The sequence below is a fragment of the Anolis carolinensis genome, chromosome 1 (genome assembly GCF_035594765.1).
Source record: "Anolis carolinensis isolate JA03-04 chromosome 1, rAnoCar3.1.pri, whole genome shotgun sequence".
NCBI classification, from domain to species: Eukaryota; Metazoa; Chordata; class Lepidosauria; order Squamata; family Dactyloidae; genus Anolis; species Anolis carolinensis.
The window spans coordinates 188283097-188298781 of NC_085841.1; the positions used below are offsets into that span (position 1 = coordinate 188283097).

Sequence of the window (15685 nt, forward strand, 5' to 3'; positions counted from 1 at the left end):
CTCTTATTTCTCGAAATAGATCAGGCCACCTTGGCAAGGCTGGCCTTTCTGGCCCATCTGAAGGTAAGTAAGGCCCCTTCGACACTGCCATATAAAATCCAGATTATCTGCTGTGAACTGGATTATATGGCAGTGTAGACTCAAATAATCCAGGTACTGGACTATCTAGATTATATATGGCAGTGTAGAAGAGGCCTAAATTGACCCACAGGCTTCATTTGAAGGAAAGAGAGTCACATTCAGACAACTTTTTGGGGACAGGAAGCACTGCAAGCTTTGTTTATCAGTGCCACACAGGAGGCCGATGAACTATCATTCGATGATGTCTTTACATGTGTTTGGATCTTTGAATTTTGTCAGTGTTCATTTGTGTCCTGGTCACAAGTCTTAATATTTTTATAGCTGAGACACTTTATGACAGGAAATCTTTTCAGAAACATTGATGACAGACTGTGATGCATTCATTCTGTGTGTGCGTGCGCGTATGTAGGAGATATATACTGTATACTTTATACAGTATATTTTATATTAGTGTGTGTGTGTGTGTGTATATATACTAGCTCTGCCCGGCCACGCGTTGCTGTGGCAAAGTGGTGGTGGTATTGGTTAAAAATCATTGTGGAATTTTTATTTGATGTTATTTGTATTTTTAATTAATTTTATTGTAACTTATCTTTTTTATTTATTATATTTTATTATTTTGTTGTATTATTTTCAGTTATTTTGTTATTATAATATTTTATTGTATTAATTATTTTAGTGTTTTTTATTATTTTTATTGTATTATTTGTATTTATTTTATTTTTTATTCTTTTATTAACACAGGGCTGAGTGGGTTGCTAGGAGATCAAGTGGGCGGAGCTTAGCCTTCTAACTGGCAGCAATTAGATAATAACAATTATTTCTCTCCCTCCAATTAGGACTTTATTTTTCTTTTCTTTTTGTTGTCGGAACCTAGGGGCAAGGATGGTGGGTTGTGTTGCCAAATTTCTAGGTTCTGGGGCTTGTACTTTTGTTGTTTAGTGGGAGGAACAGACACCATTACTCCTTTATATATATAGACTAGCTGTGCCCGGCCACGCGTTGCTGTGGCGTTGTGTGGTGGTGTTGGTGAGAAATTGTTGAGGTAGTGGTGGTATTGAATGTCTGTTGTATGGCTGTCTTTATGTTTAGTATGCACACTGAAGTGGATTATATGGCAGTGTGGAGTCGGTTCAAAGCAGATAATATAAGATTCTAAATGGGTTATATAGATGTGGAAGGGCCTTGAGTCTACACTACCATATAATCCAGTGCAAATTAGATAATCTGTGGAAGAGACCTAAGTGAGGCCTAAATCCGCCTGTCCCCTGGGCTGAGTAGGTTGCTAGGAGACCAAGTGGGCGGAGCTTAGCCTTCCAACTGGCAGCAATTGGATAAAAACGATTATTCCTCTCCCTGTAATTAGGACTTTATTTTTTTATTTTTTTTGTTGTTGTATCAACCTAGAGCCGTGAATGATGGGTTGTGTTGTCAAATTTCGAGGTTGGGGGGCCTGTAGTTTTGTTGTTTTGTCCGCTGCCCTGATGCCATCACTCTTTTATATATATAGATATATATATAATTATATCCTTGTATTGTACACCTATTAAGAATTAATTTCATTGATTTCCAGAGAATTCTTTGCATGTCAATATGCTTAGAAATATACTACCCTGTAAAATAACAGGTTGTATCTGGTTCTAAACTAGTAATCCTTTATAGGCTTTCCTCCCAAATGCACAGTATTATTGGTGAATGCTGGATACTTGTCAAAGGAATTGACAGACTTCCTTTCAGTCCTATACATTTGGCAGTACTGTTACTTTCTTTGATAGCTAGCAGCACTGTATTTTCAGTATTCTGGGGGAAGTAGATGACTTCCCAGTAGAACTGCAGAATTCCTAGTTTTAGGCCATGCTAGGCATCTTAGTTATCTTTTCATAGTACTTAGTCAGCATTTGGTCAAACAATAAACATTTAGGGGAGGACTAGCTTCCGGAAGCTTGCAAAAAAAAAGTTTGTTCTAACTCATGAGAGCTCACATTTTATTGGATCTTCCAACTTATCCCTTTTCTTTAAAAAACCAGGAAATTAGCCAAAGGCAATTGTATCACATGAGCCTTTACAAAATCAAATGTTTTTACCACTAAGCTTCTCTGGCTCTTAGCTTGAGCCAAACAGAAGTCAGAACTCGATTTGTACTAATCTGTGGCTGCTTTATGCAATCCAAACACTCTCATTTTTCAGTCAGGAGAAGTAAAAAATGGTCTGCAAAATCAAATGTTGGTGAGTATTAATTCTTGGATGGTAGGAGCAATCCACCAGCCACTGAATGCTTTATGTTATACTGACACTGGAAACAGACTGAACTGCAGTCCTATCGGTCATTCCTAGAAGTGAGTGAAAGTTTTCTGTGTGTATGAAGTCACGTGTTCTTGCTGGATCTAGCTGAGCAGAGCATATCCCTTTATGGGATCATATTCCAATATCATATTCACAGTCATAGAGTTTAGATAATCATTAGGATGTACAACAGAATTGAGAAATATTGAACAGTTGGGGACCACACACTTATGAAACACCCCACGTTCTTTTTAGGAAAAGTGTAATATAGTGATCATAGCTTATTATCATCAACATACCACTGTACCTCTTTCACTCATTCACACACTCCTACGAAATGTTGCCTCTTTTCCTTCATCCTTTTCCACGTGGGTTTTTTTTTTAATCTTTCCGCCTTTTATTTTAAACTTATTTAAAATATATATACAGTAGAGTCTCACTTATCCAAGCTAAATGGGCTGGCAGAAGCTTGGATAAGCAAATAACTTGGATAATAAGGAGGGATTAAGGAAAAGCCTATTAAATATCAAATTAGGTTGTGATATTACAAATTAAGCACCAAAACTTCATGTTATACAACGAATTTGACAGAAAAAGTAGTTCAATACGCAGTAATGTTATGTTGTAATTACTGTATTTACGAATTTAGCACCAAAATATCATGATACATTGAAAACATTGACTACAAAAATGGCTTGGATTATCCAGAGGCTTGGATAAGCGAGGCTTGGATAAGTGAGACTCTACTGTATATATATATATCCTGCTTTTCTGGATCCCACCAAGATACTAAACAACAGTAACAGCAAAATCAGTGTTAAAACACAAGAAAGATGTTAAAACTAGTAAAACAATGTAAACATGTGTCTTGACTGACATTCCTTACTGTAAGGAAAGTGGGTATGAGGCATAAATCCAGAAAGGGATTTTAGAGTGTGCAGGCCAGCCTCTGTAAAACTGATGCAGCAGCAAGAGGGTTTCTCCTGTTGAACATCACAACCAGTCAGGTACCTTTTAAATGAGGTGGGCATTAAGATCACCAGGCCGAAGACCATTTAAAGTATAAAGGCTAAAACCAATGGCAGAGAATAATTAGCAACCAGTAGAGGTGCTGGAGCAAAATTACTGGGGTATCTTGTACTTTACTGCTTTATTTGAGATAATATACAGAAAGGACAGGAGAAAAATATAAATATTTTATGAAGTGTGGTTTTGTTTTTAAATGCTTCTTTTATACAAATGCAGGAGCCCAGATGCAACTAAAATTGGAAAGTAGAAAACAGGTTAAAATGCTCGAGACAAGAAATACTTAGTATATTTTTTCCAAATTTCGGAATATTTGCCCATACATAATGAAGTATCTTGCAGATAGGACCCAAGTCTAAACATGGGATTCATTTATGTTTCATATACAACTTACACACATATTAATAACTAGAAGGTAGTTTTATCTCAAGTTTGTGTATGAATCAGAAAGCAAAGGTGTCATTATCTCATTCACCAATGTACACGATTTTGGAGCATTTGGGATTTTAGTTTTTTGGATAAGAAATAACTGTAAACTGTGAGATGACTATCACCATGTTATCCTTCTGGTCCGCCTGTCAGAGATGGAACTTGGAAGCAATTATAATGTAATGGCTTTGTTTCTTCCTAGAAGAAATTCCTGTTTAAGCTCCTGGCCAGGTACAAATAATGACGACAACAACAACATTGGGCAGCATTGTTTATTTGAAGCTCAATGTCTGCTGTATTTACACATCATGAGAAGGTAAAGGTTTCCCCTGACGTTAAGTCCAGTCATGTCTGACTCTGGGGGTTGGTGCTCATCTCCATTTCTAAGATGAATAGCCGGCGTTATCCGTAGACACCTCCAAGATCATGTGGCCGGCATGAGTGCATGGAGCGCCGTTGCCTTCCAGCCAGAGCAGTACCTATTGATCTACATTGGCATGTTTTCGAACTGCTAGGTTGGCAGAAGCTGGAGCTAACAGCGGGTGCTCACTCCACTCCTGGGATTTGAACCTGCGACCTTTCGGTCTGCAAGTTCAGCAGCTCAGTGCTTTAACACACTTTGCCACCAGGGCTCCACACTTCACCACCGGGGCTCCTCACATGATAAGCCAGTGTTATAGAGTTACTCTGGCTTATCCAGCAAAAGCATCATCTTGGCCTAGGGGATAAAAGCCTTGTTATTTGAAGGTTGGGTTGCTGACCTGAAGGCTGCCAGGTTCGAATCCCACCCGGGGAGAGCGCGGATGAGCTCCTTCTATCAACTCCAGCTCCATGCGGGGACATGAGAGAAGCCTCAAAACATCCGGGCGTCCGCTGGGCAACGTCCTTGCAGACGGCAAATTCTCTCACTCCAGAAGCAACTCTGGTTGCTCCTGACACGAAAAAAAAATCATCTTGGTGAATGTTACAGAGTCACTCTAAAAAAAAAGAGTGACTGCTAAAAAAGCCAATGGGATTCTGGCCTGCATCAATAGGGGAATAGCGTCTAGATCCAGGGAAGTTATGCTCCCCCTCTATTCTGCCTTGGTCAGACCACACCTGGAATACTGTGTCCAATTTTGGGCACCACAGTTGAAGGGAGATGTTGACAAGCTGGAAAGCGTCCAGAGGAGGGCGACTAAAATGATTAAGGGTCTGAAGAACAAGCCCTATGAGGAGCGGCTTAAAGAGCTGGGCATGTTTAGCCTGCAGAAGAGAAGGCTGAGAGGAGACATGATAGCCATGTACAAATATGTGAAGGGAAGTCATAGGGAAGAGGGAGCAAGCTTGTTTTCTGCTGCCCTGCAGACTAGGACACGGAACAATGGCTTCAAACTACAGGAAAGGAGATTCCACCTGAACATCAGGAAGAACTTCCTCACTGTGAGAGCTGTTCGACAGTGGAACTCTCTCCCCGGGGCTGTGGTGGAGGCTCCTTCCTTGGAGGCTTTTAAGCAGAGGCTGGATGGCCATCTGTCGGGGGTGCTTTGAATGCGATTTCCTGCTTCTTAGCAGGGGGTTGGACTAGATGGCCCATGTGGTCTCTTCCAACTCTACTATTCTATGATTCTATGATTCTATGACTCCTACTTATAGCTGAAGCATGTAAATAAGCCACAAACTTTTCCTCTGTGGTTTAGCTGTTTGCTTCCTTAATGAAATCATCTGGCATGTACCAAAACATTAGCTGATCCACAAACCATCATTTTCTAGAATTCTGGCTTGTTGCAAGAACTTATTGTATGCATAGCATGTAATGAAATAGTCCAAATACAATCAAAGCATGGCTCGCAGATGACTAGTAAATCTGATTCCTGAATGGTCAGATATAAAAGTAGCTGTGCAAATGTATGTGCTTTAAATAGTTTCATTCTATAGATGAATTGCATTCAAATAACTATGTATGTTTTTATCTATATGTGTTTTGATTTGTAGCTCTTTTGAGTTAGTTTTGGGAAGCATGATAAAAAATCGTATTGTGTGTGGACAGTGCTGGGGTTAGTGAAGGAGAAACCAAGGCAAGAGTGAGACTGTGGGAGTTGAGTCTGAAACCCAGTAGTTGCCCATCCATTTTAGCTATGAGATCGTAAGATATTTCGATTGTACATAATTACCTGAGATAGAACCTTGTTCATTCATGTTGATAAACTTGCTTACAATCAAGTGGTGAGAATTTTCCAGGAAAAGTAGAACCAAAAAATCCACCAGAAAAATTTCCAGTGCTTTAAATGATGCAATCAGAAGCTGACCATGGAACTGCCCTGAAGGACCTAGAGATATTAATCAAATAATGAAATCTGCAAAAGTGGAGAAAAGACTGGATTTGCTTATAAAAAATAAGAGTGCAATCATACAGGTTGCTTTAGAGCGGGGGTGTCAAACTCATTTTCACCAAGGGCTACATCAGCCTTATGGTTGCCTTCAAAGGGCCATTTATAATTATAAGATTATAAATGTAACTATGTCGCCCTGACGTTGAAAGCCTTGCGGTCTACATAAAATGACATGGCAGGCAGGATTCGGCCCATAGACCTTGTATTTGACATGTGTGCTTTAAAACATGGAGAATATTGCCTGCATGATTGTCATGCTCTTGATTTTGTTTACATACTGTATACCTAGACATACATTTACAAAATTAATCCTTTTGAAACATGGTATCCACTGTGGGAACATATTTTAAATAGGCTACCATGACCAAATGGTTAGGAATAAAGGATTTTATCTATAAAGGTATTTTATCTTCTGTACGTTCTTTCTTGGGAACAACTCCCATTGAGCTCACTGGGACTTATTTCTGAGTAGACATCTAAGGGATCTTCCTATAAATATTCAATGGCAGAATTCCCAATTACAGAAGTTTGTTTTTCCCAATAAAGTTTCAGCAGAATTGTTAAAAGTCCTTATCTCAGAGAGTGAACTGAATCCAAAGCATTTTCTAAACTTGATGCATGGAATTCGTTCTAGGCTTAGTGAGTTCTGTTCTCCCAATACTACATATTCTAATAGTTTAGGTTATACAGCTACATTATTGCCAACATGTTCATTCCAATGTTGTAGGTCTAAATTGTAGACTGGTAGAAATGTCCCTACTCTTAGACCTACATACTTTATTTAGATAAAATGATTAAATAAAGGAGTGGTTATGAAGTGCTGTTTTATAACTTTTTCTATTTCTCAGTATATATGTATGTGTGTGTATATACTGTATATATATATATATATATATACACACACACATGATCTACAGATGGGATTCATCATAATCCCCATGCATGTGACTTCTATGTGTAATTTGTACTGAAGGGGGGCTTTGTTCAGAATTATAGTATAGATCGGCAAAACTGTCATAATGGGAATGGTGAACAGAAGGGAAGCATCCATTTTCTACACTGAAAAAAGATTAAATGGTTCTGCTATTAAGAAGGTAAAGGAAATATTTCATTATAATATAGAATCATAGAATAGTAGAGTTGGAAGAGACCTCATGGGCCATCCAGTCCAACCCCCTGCCCAGAAGCAGAAAATAGCATTCAAAGCACCCCCGCCAGATGGCCATCCAGCCTCTGCTTAAAAGCCTCCAAAGGAGCCTCCACAACAGTCCAGGGCAGAGACTTCCACTGCCGAACAGCTCTCACAGTCAGGAAGTTCTTCCTCATGTTCAGGTAGAATCTCCTTTCCTGTAGTTTGAAGCCATTGTTCCGCGTCCTAGTTTGCAGGGCAGCAGAAAACAAGCTTACTCCCTCCTCCCTATGACTTCCTTTCATGTAGAGAGCCACTTTAATATATTAAGAAAGAAAAAAACCATTATGGATTCATCTACATTGTAGAATTACCGTAATGTTATTGATGCTATGGAATCCTGGGATTTGTAGTTTGGTAAGTCATCAGAACTCTTTGGTCAGGAAGGCTTTATAAAACTACAACTCCAATGATTCCACAGCAGTTCAGCTAGTATCAAACTGCATTAATTCTCCAGTGTAGATGCACCCCAAATGACAGATGAAACTCTAGGCTCCTAGGGACCCACCAATTTCCCATGCAAGCAAAGTAATATTCCATAGTTTACAACCAAGATGTTTATCATGTATGAAGTGAGAAAATGCCAGATGCCCAGGTTGGGTTCAGGAAAGGAAGAGAGGCATGCTAGGTCATATTGCAAACATGCTGGCTGGAGTAGAAACGAATTTCAGAAGAAAATCAGCTTGTGCTTTATGCTTTATATTAAAGCCTTTGATTGTGTGTATCATGAAAAACTGTGGCTTGGTTTTAAAGAAATGAGTGTACAACATTTTATTATCTTAATGCCTTAACTATACTCAGTATAAGAAACCACAATTAGAAGGAACAACAGAGTAGTTTCCACTTGCCAAGGGGTTGAAGCAAGGCTGCATTTTACAATCCTATCTGGGGAAAGAAGTGTCAAAATTCAAAGAAGTAACATCAACAATTTAACACAGACAGATGACACCATGCTGCTAGCATAAATTAGAGAAGACTCGGGATGACTACTGAAAAAAATCAAGGAAGAAAGTTCAATCGTTTATTTGAATATACAGAAAACAAAAATAATGTCCATATGTGATTTACACACCTTTAAAGCAGATAATAAAGATGTGGTGATAAGTGAAAGATTTCCTATGCTTTGGTTCAGTCATTAATCAAAATGGGGGGCGGGGGCTTCATTCAAGACATCAGAAAAAGACTAATACAGTACTTGGAAGGGCAGCTATGAAGGAACTAGACAGGGTCCTGAAATGTAATGATATATAATTAAAAACAAAGTCAGGATTATACATCTCATTGTATTTCCAATTTCTTTGTGTGGTTATGAAAGTTGAACAGTGAAGAAAGATGATAGGAAGAGCATCACCTCATTTGAACTATAGTGTTGGAATAAAGTTCTGGATCAAGCCTGAACTCTCATTTGAAGCCAAGATAATCAAACTGTGATACTCTTGAGGTATTAAGAGAAGATGTGATTAACTAGGAAAAGAGAGACTGCATTACAGGGGATACTCAAGAAGACCTGAGTAAGACTTGATGACAGGTTGTTCAATGGACATGTGCGTACACTGAGAAGCTTGAAGACAACTTAACTGCAGTTAGCAACAACCAGTATTACATGAGGCAATGATATGGAAAATACAGGGTGACAGTATCGGAACTGGGAGGGGGATGCGGCTGTTTGGTATGTTTTGAACAGTATGTATTGTGCATAAAACAACTCGTTCTCTCATTACTGGCTACCTTTAAGGAAACGTGTTTCTAGAAAGCAAATGAAAGATCAAATGTTAACTCTAGACAGACTTATAAGAGTTGTATCAAAAGAAAAATAACTCATTAGATTTGAGAAGCCTGGCTTCCCTTCTTGCAATGTAACAGATACTAAATTTCCAGCCCCTTCTCTTTACCACTTGAAAATGCAAATGTAATATTGCAGTGCTAAAGTTTGGAATTGTCAGCCATTGTCCCCCTCCTAGACACTGGAAACTTGATGTCAAGGCATACATTTACAAATCACAAAGATTTTTGCAAATTCGAAAATAGTTGAAGTAATGGGGACATCCTATTAAAAATTAACTCAGCAGATATATCAAGTTGTCTATAGATATATCAGCTCATTTCTTGTCATCCTTCAAGTTGCTGCTGCAAAAGTATCTGAAATAGCATTTGTAGCACAAGGGACAATTGTAGGAAGGGTGACATTAATGTGTAGAAGCATAAAACATAACACTTTGGATTCCAGCCTTGTAGAAAACAATAAATAACTACTTGTATGTCCGATGCTCTACGTTTTACCACTAGTTCTATGGATCAAATTCTTAAAACATTGGGTTTTAGCAAAAGCAATTTCTCCAGTCCCTGCAACATAAATGGGTAACTAGCCCTTCAGATGCTGTACTACAATCCCTAATCAGTATACCCCCTTCTCTGAGAAAACGGTTCCATGTCTTAATTTCTGTCTATCATATTAAATAAAAATACGTACCTTATTGATAAAGCCATTTAAGGATATTGGGTCAGAATTATGCTATTGTTGAAGTTTCAAGACTCTTATCTTCACTTTATACAAGATATATATGTTTAATTTAAAAAGCACTTCAGGTTACGAACAGAAATTTTCCATAATTTCAAAGTTTGATGTGTGTCCATTAAAACTGTAAAGTCTAAATTTCGTATTTGACAGAAAGTACTATTTTGGTTCAAAGGGAATACTTAAGCTGCTTTAAAAACCTCATTAATCTCACTTATTGTTCAAGAATTTCTTTATTAGAAAATATGACATTACGATGGCTTAATTGTATAGAATTTCGCATGTACAAGTTGTTTTCACTTACGTTAAAAGTCTGCTATCTTAGTTCTGGGAAATTTCATGAATTGAATGTATTGAATCACATCGCATAGAAAGTCTTGCATATTAAAACTGTTTTAATTTTACATCATGTTTATCCATAATCAGTATACATGTTTCAACAAGATAAATTGTGCCGAACATAATTACCAAATGCACACTTGACAGGCGGCCTTAAATAAACTTTCACTTTCATTCATAAAATAAGAACCTAAACAAACTAAAAAATACTTCTTTTCCTCTCTCAAAATTAGTCATAACTGTGCCCGATACATTCTGGTGGCAGAATTTCATTCTTTAGCAGATGGAGGGTTCTTCAATCGCTTTGGCACCCTCTGTGACAGCTTTCACACATTTAGCCATTGTTTGTGATGCTCTGCTAATAGGATCTGGAAAAAGAAAATATTTGTTAAATCTGAGCGTTTTCAGCCTGAAATTTATTATATGCAGTCAATAGCATGTCGATCAGCAGGGAAGGTTATTTTATTCAGCAGGGAAACAAAGGGACTGCTTCATTAGGTTAAGAAGAAATAAATATGCCTTTAAGTATTACACAGAAAGCATACACGGTAAGTTTTATTTAACATCACATAGGAATCACTACTATTACCTGTCATATAGAAGTCTTTAACTGTGATCTGGGGTGGAACAAGCGGATCAGCAAGCAATTTCTGATTCACTGCCTGCAGTTGAAAAATGAATGTCAAATATCAATCACTGCCTATCTCCCAAAGGAACTGTGTATGTAATTTCAATGTTTTCGTTAAATTTACATTATATATCAAACTAACATAGAAATATTCCGCATAGAATATTTATGATATGTTTTTGTAACTCAAGTTTTATATAAAAATGTCACTAGAAATAGTATTAATCACAATAAAGCTGATGGTGAAGAAAGGATGAAGGAGTTGTTTGTTATTTTCATTAGCCACATAGTGCATTGATTATGTATTTTTACACACACATACATGCATGCATGCATAGTTAAAGATCATTTTACCTTGGACAGCTCATTTGCTTGGTTAAAGTAATTAGCTTCCTCCACATCATCGTATCTAACTAAATTTGGAGACACTTCTTCTAATCTGTTCCTTATTTCATCCAAGTTATCATAAGGAAGAGTCATACCAGCCAGCTGAAACAGGTAACAGAAGGGGGGGAAATCAAGATATATTCCTTTTAAAATAGTTAAAGAATTAAATTCAATCATGTAAAGTGTTACCCACTTAATGGAAGTAGTAGTTATAAGGTGACAAAAGACAACAATGTAGAAAAAGAGAAAATCGGATTAATCCAAATACAAAAGGGCAACATTTGGCATATCCGCTATATTTATATTGTGCAAACAATGTTTGTGGAGAAGATATGTAGCTCCAAATGCTGTAATAGCAGCACACAATATATACTAATTATATTCCAACAGGAAAGCAAAGCTCACAGTCTGCTACCAGCCTTCTCAAGGGACTCCCAATTCAAACATGCATTTGATCATATAGCCCACACACTGCTTTTGGGCAGCATTTATCAGACTCCACACTCAAGTCTCATAAGACATATAACTACCAAAATATGGGTCTATATTATTGGAAGTCTTTATCTGCATTCAGTTAACTCCCATACATTTAAGAAGAAAAGCCCAGGTCAGGGAGCAGATGTTATCCACTTCCCCTCTTCATCTTACATTTAAAGGGAAAGAGAAGCTTGAACCAGGGAGCTTATGCCATGAGCTCTTACAAGAGGCATCACTATTTGTAGCAACTATTTTTTGTCTTTTTGAAGCTTTAGTTTTACAGATTGAGCAAGCTTAAATGCCTATGGGGAAAGCAGTATATCAATGCAATAACTGCTATTAGAAATTGCCATTTCTAATATACTTGCAGTACCTCAGAGATTGCTCTAATAATCCTCCAGTCTTCTCTTGCCATCCCAGGAGCTGTTACTGCTACTCTGGTTTGCTGAGCTCTACCTTCAGTGTTCACATAGGTTGCTGCTTTCTCTGTATAAGCCGCTCCTGGAAGAATAACATCAGCCATAGGAGCTCCTATGTCACCATGATGCCCTGGAAAATAAATGATTACGAAGAAGCATCAGTATTGATGGGCAACTTCACAGCAAGTCACAGGTAGCATTAAGTCTATAAACTGCTGCATATATCTTGCTTTAAAGAAATACAAACAGAGATCATGTTCAGAAGTATTCAGTTATTTCCAAGGACCGGAAGAAAACAACATATAACCTTTCTATAAAACATCCCCATGCTCTTATATTTCTTTCTGGCTAAGTACCCTTTATTCTCTGTGTCATTACTATTTTCAGCTACTCTTACTATGCTTGGCTATGAAATGTATGCTTTCATCAGTTATGTCTGACCCAGGCAATTTTAACAGGTTCTTCCATTTGCCCAAGTTGAATGGCTTTTTTATTGAATTATTTGATAAAACTATTTGAAGTGCAAAGAGACACATTTCAAAGAAATGATAAAAATTGACAATAGAAAGGGGGACAGATAAGCCAAACAGGAATAAAGGAAAACTTGCATCAAATATGAACTTCAGATCCAAAGTCCTTGCACTTACTAGTTCAGTGTGTTTATCCTAACGATTTCTTACTTCACAAGCAAATGTATAGTATTAACACTACATTATTGATATGCTACTTACCTTGATAAATGATGAAGCAATTCTTGGGTAAGTCCTGACGAGTGATACAACCTGCATCTGCCCCTAAGAGATAGAGCACTTTGGGAGGATTCTTCCGGATTGCATCTACTCCTGGTTTGTAACCTAGATCAAGAGCAGCTACTTGGCTTGCAACTCTGAAAAGAGATAGTTTCCTCAATAACTTTCAGAACAACATTGTATGTTAGTACCACAAGTAGAATCAATTGGAGGAATACTGAAACTGCAGTCCAGCTACATTGGGAGGGGGTATTCATATGATTCTAACCTTTGCCCTATGCAAACATGTTGGGCTAGATTCAGACTTACACATTCTCATCTCTCCCTTCAGCAAACCCCTAAAAATACTCTGAAGAGAGTTGAGGTGCTATATAAAATAGGATAAAAAGAGTTCTAAGATTTCCAGGTATCTGGTAGATGCAGATGCAAGAAGCCATCTGCCAGTCACAAACAGACAGTGGATCACTCTTTTTGACATTTTGAAGTGAAGTAAGGGAGGCCTCATTTGTGAGAAATAGGAGTGCTACCTTTTCCTGTACAAATCGAGTTAACGTACAGTTAAGACCCATATATACATAGGACAAGTAACTGTGATTTCATTTACCTATATTTGACAACATGTATTTATTTATTTATTTGCTACATTTATATGCTGCCCTTTTCACCCCGAAGGGGACTCAGAGCGGCTTACAAATTAAATTTACATACAATATAATATTATTAGCATAGTACAATACTGGTAATAAATTACTATATTGTACTGTATCAATATATTGTAATATTATTAGTAATATTACATGTAAAATATAATATATAATTAATATTATTATATTGTATTATTAGTATCCTCTCTATACATTTCCTATGTCTTCCAGCATGACTCTACGGTAAGCTTTCATCAGAAACCATTTGTTCAATGGGGTTTTTTGTTATCCATTGCTTTCACTAACTGGTAAATCCAGAAGCATATTCCCCATGGATAAAGAGCTGTACTGTATTCATGATCAGTTCTGAAAATAGCTTTATATTTCTCTCAGAATACAAGCAGACACGACTTCCAGATGCCAATATTATATGCTACAATACTGCTCTATGAAACCATTTTTGAAAATAACGATTTCATAATTTTTCAAACAACAGCTTGTTTTACACTTGATCTGTATGGCTATAGCCAACATGTTTGCTTTAGAGGTCTTCATGCCAATTGTGTGGAAGGAAAGATGGCAAACATCAAAATTCAGACATACCTGTGAAGAATGTTCATGACTTTCCAATCAGCGCCAACTCCACTTTGTGTCCTGGCATTTTGGGCAATGGCGGAAATGGCTGCATGAAGAGCAGCACCATCATTACGCTGAAGTGCTGCACTGCCAACCACTACCATTGGTTTTTTAGCTTGGTTCAAAACCTGTGGTTGATGGAATAAGAGGGGATTTCACATGATAAAACCATGTTCTAGGAAAATATTAAAAGCACCGAAGTTTGGTTAAGGTACCTTGCTAAAAGGATGTTTTCCAGAAGCAATGTCCAGGAGTATCTGTGGGGAGTCTCCTAGGTGATCGTACGTGTATGTCAGGTCAACCTGAGTGCCCACAAGGGCCACTTGGAGCTCATTGTGCAGCCAGCTGAAAATGAGGGACAGATTATTAGAAGGCATTGTTTTCTACTGTGCAGGCAAATCTGTGCCTGGTCTTATTGTTTGACAGAACACATTACTACAGCTCTCCTCAAGCTGCTGAACTTAACATATAAATATAGGTAGAAGCCCCTGGTTCATGAAGTACATGGATGACATCCAGACACATTTAAGGCTTGGCCTTCTCCCTCAAAGAAAACTCAGGAAACTTTTGAACAGATACTGGATGGCCATCTGTCAGGGATACTTTGTGCTTTTCCTGCATGGACTTGATGGCCCATGTGGTCTCTTCAAACTCTTTCATTCTATAATTCTATGATAAAGCAACTACTTGTGCTGCAACAAACATAATTGTGAAGCCGATCAAATCTGGAGAAGATGGCTTAGAGAGAATTCAGTCCCAGTACACATGATTGCCATATATACTTGTGTGTAAGTCAAGGGTAGTTTTGGGGGCCCAAACCATGGATTTTAACATGATCCTCCTTTTTCACTGCCTGGCATTCAAAAAGGCTTTTTTCCCACTTTACTCAGAAGAGGTTGTTTTTCTGATCAAAATTAAGATACAACTTTGACTTTTATCAAAAATTATGAAATGCAGAATTACAAAACTATTCCCTTCTCTTTTGATATCAGTCCCTTCAATGTTCCTACAGAACTAGACAAATATGTGGAGACTGATATGACCATGGGCATCATAACCCTAAACCTGAATCAAATTGATTTTTCTATTTGTTTATATAAAGCTGAAATTAAATGGCATTTATTAAATAAATATGCTCATTGGTAAATGTATACATGTGCTATTCCATTGTGGCTTCTCAGTGTGTAGTTTCTCATCTGTAAAGGTAAGCTACTCTAATATCATGGAACTACAAACCTCTTTCGGATTTTAGCATTGAATAAAGGTGCCTCAAAGCGTGGATTGGTTCCAACTAGAAGTAGGACATCAGCCTCTTCTACTCCTGCAATCTTGGTATTAAGCAGGTAGTTAGATCGCAGGTCTGTTCTGCAAGAAAAAAAAACCAATGTCACATGGTGCTACAACACGGAACACTGCAATGCAGCCCTTTCGAGAAATTTTAAGATTGAGCAAATGGCTTAAGACCAAAATAAAAGTAATGCTGCATATTAAGACTCTAAATTCAATCGATT

At 37.7% G+C, this 15685-nt stretch overlaps 1 protein-coding gene and 1 long non-coding RNA gene across 3 annotated transcripts in view; one reads left to right on the forward strand and one right to left on the reverse strand.

The window, feature by feature from the left end:
• The first annotated feature begins 1 nt into the window (after position 1).
• LOC134293773 (uncharacterized) lies at positions 2 to 10299 on the forward strand. Its single transcript, XR_010000731.1, has 2 exons — positions 2 to 4135; positions 8696 to 10299. It is a non-coding gene; the product is annotated as an uncharacterized LOC134293773 (long non-coding RNA).
• Positions 10110 to 15685, reverse strand: part of ndufs1 (NADH:ubiquinone oxidoreductase core subunit S1) — a 32361-nt gene continuing 26785 nt past the window's right edge. For both annotated transcript variants that reach the window (XM_008114939.3, XM_062962363.1), the window contains exons 12-19: positions 15411 to 15539; positions 14390 to 14519; positions 14142 to 14302; positions 12877 to 13031; positions 12100 to 12275; positions 11217 to 11351; positions 10824 to 10896; positions 10110 to 10602 (exon numbers count right to left, since the gene is read on the reverse strand). In XM_008114939.3, coding sequence (XP_008113146.1) covers positions 10511 to 10602; positions 10824 to 10896; positions 11217 to 11351; positions 12100 to 12275; positions 12877 to 13031; positions 14142 to 14302; positions 14390 to 14519; positions 15411 to 15539 — 1051 coding nt within the window. In that variant the 3' untranslated portion in view covers positions 10110 to 10510. The remainder of the gene's footprint in view (positions 10603 to 10823; positions 10897 to 11216; positions 11352 to 12099; positions 12276 to 12876; positions 13032 to 14141; positions 14303 to 14389; positions 14520 to 15410; positions 15540 to 15685) is intronic.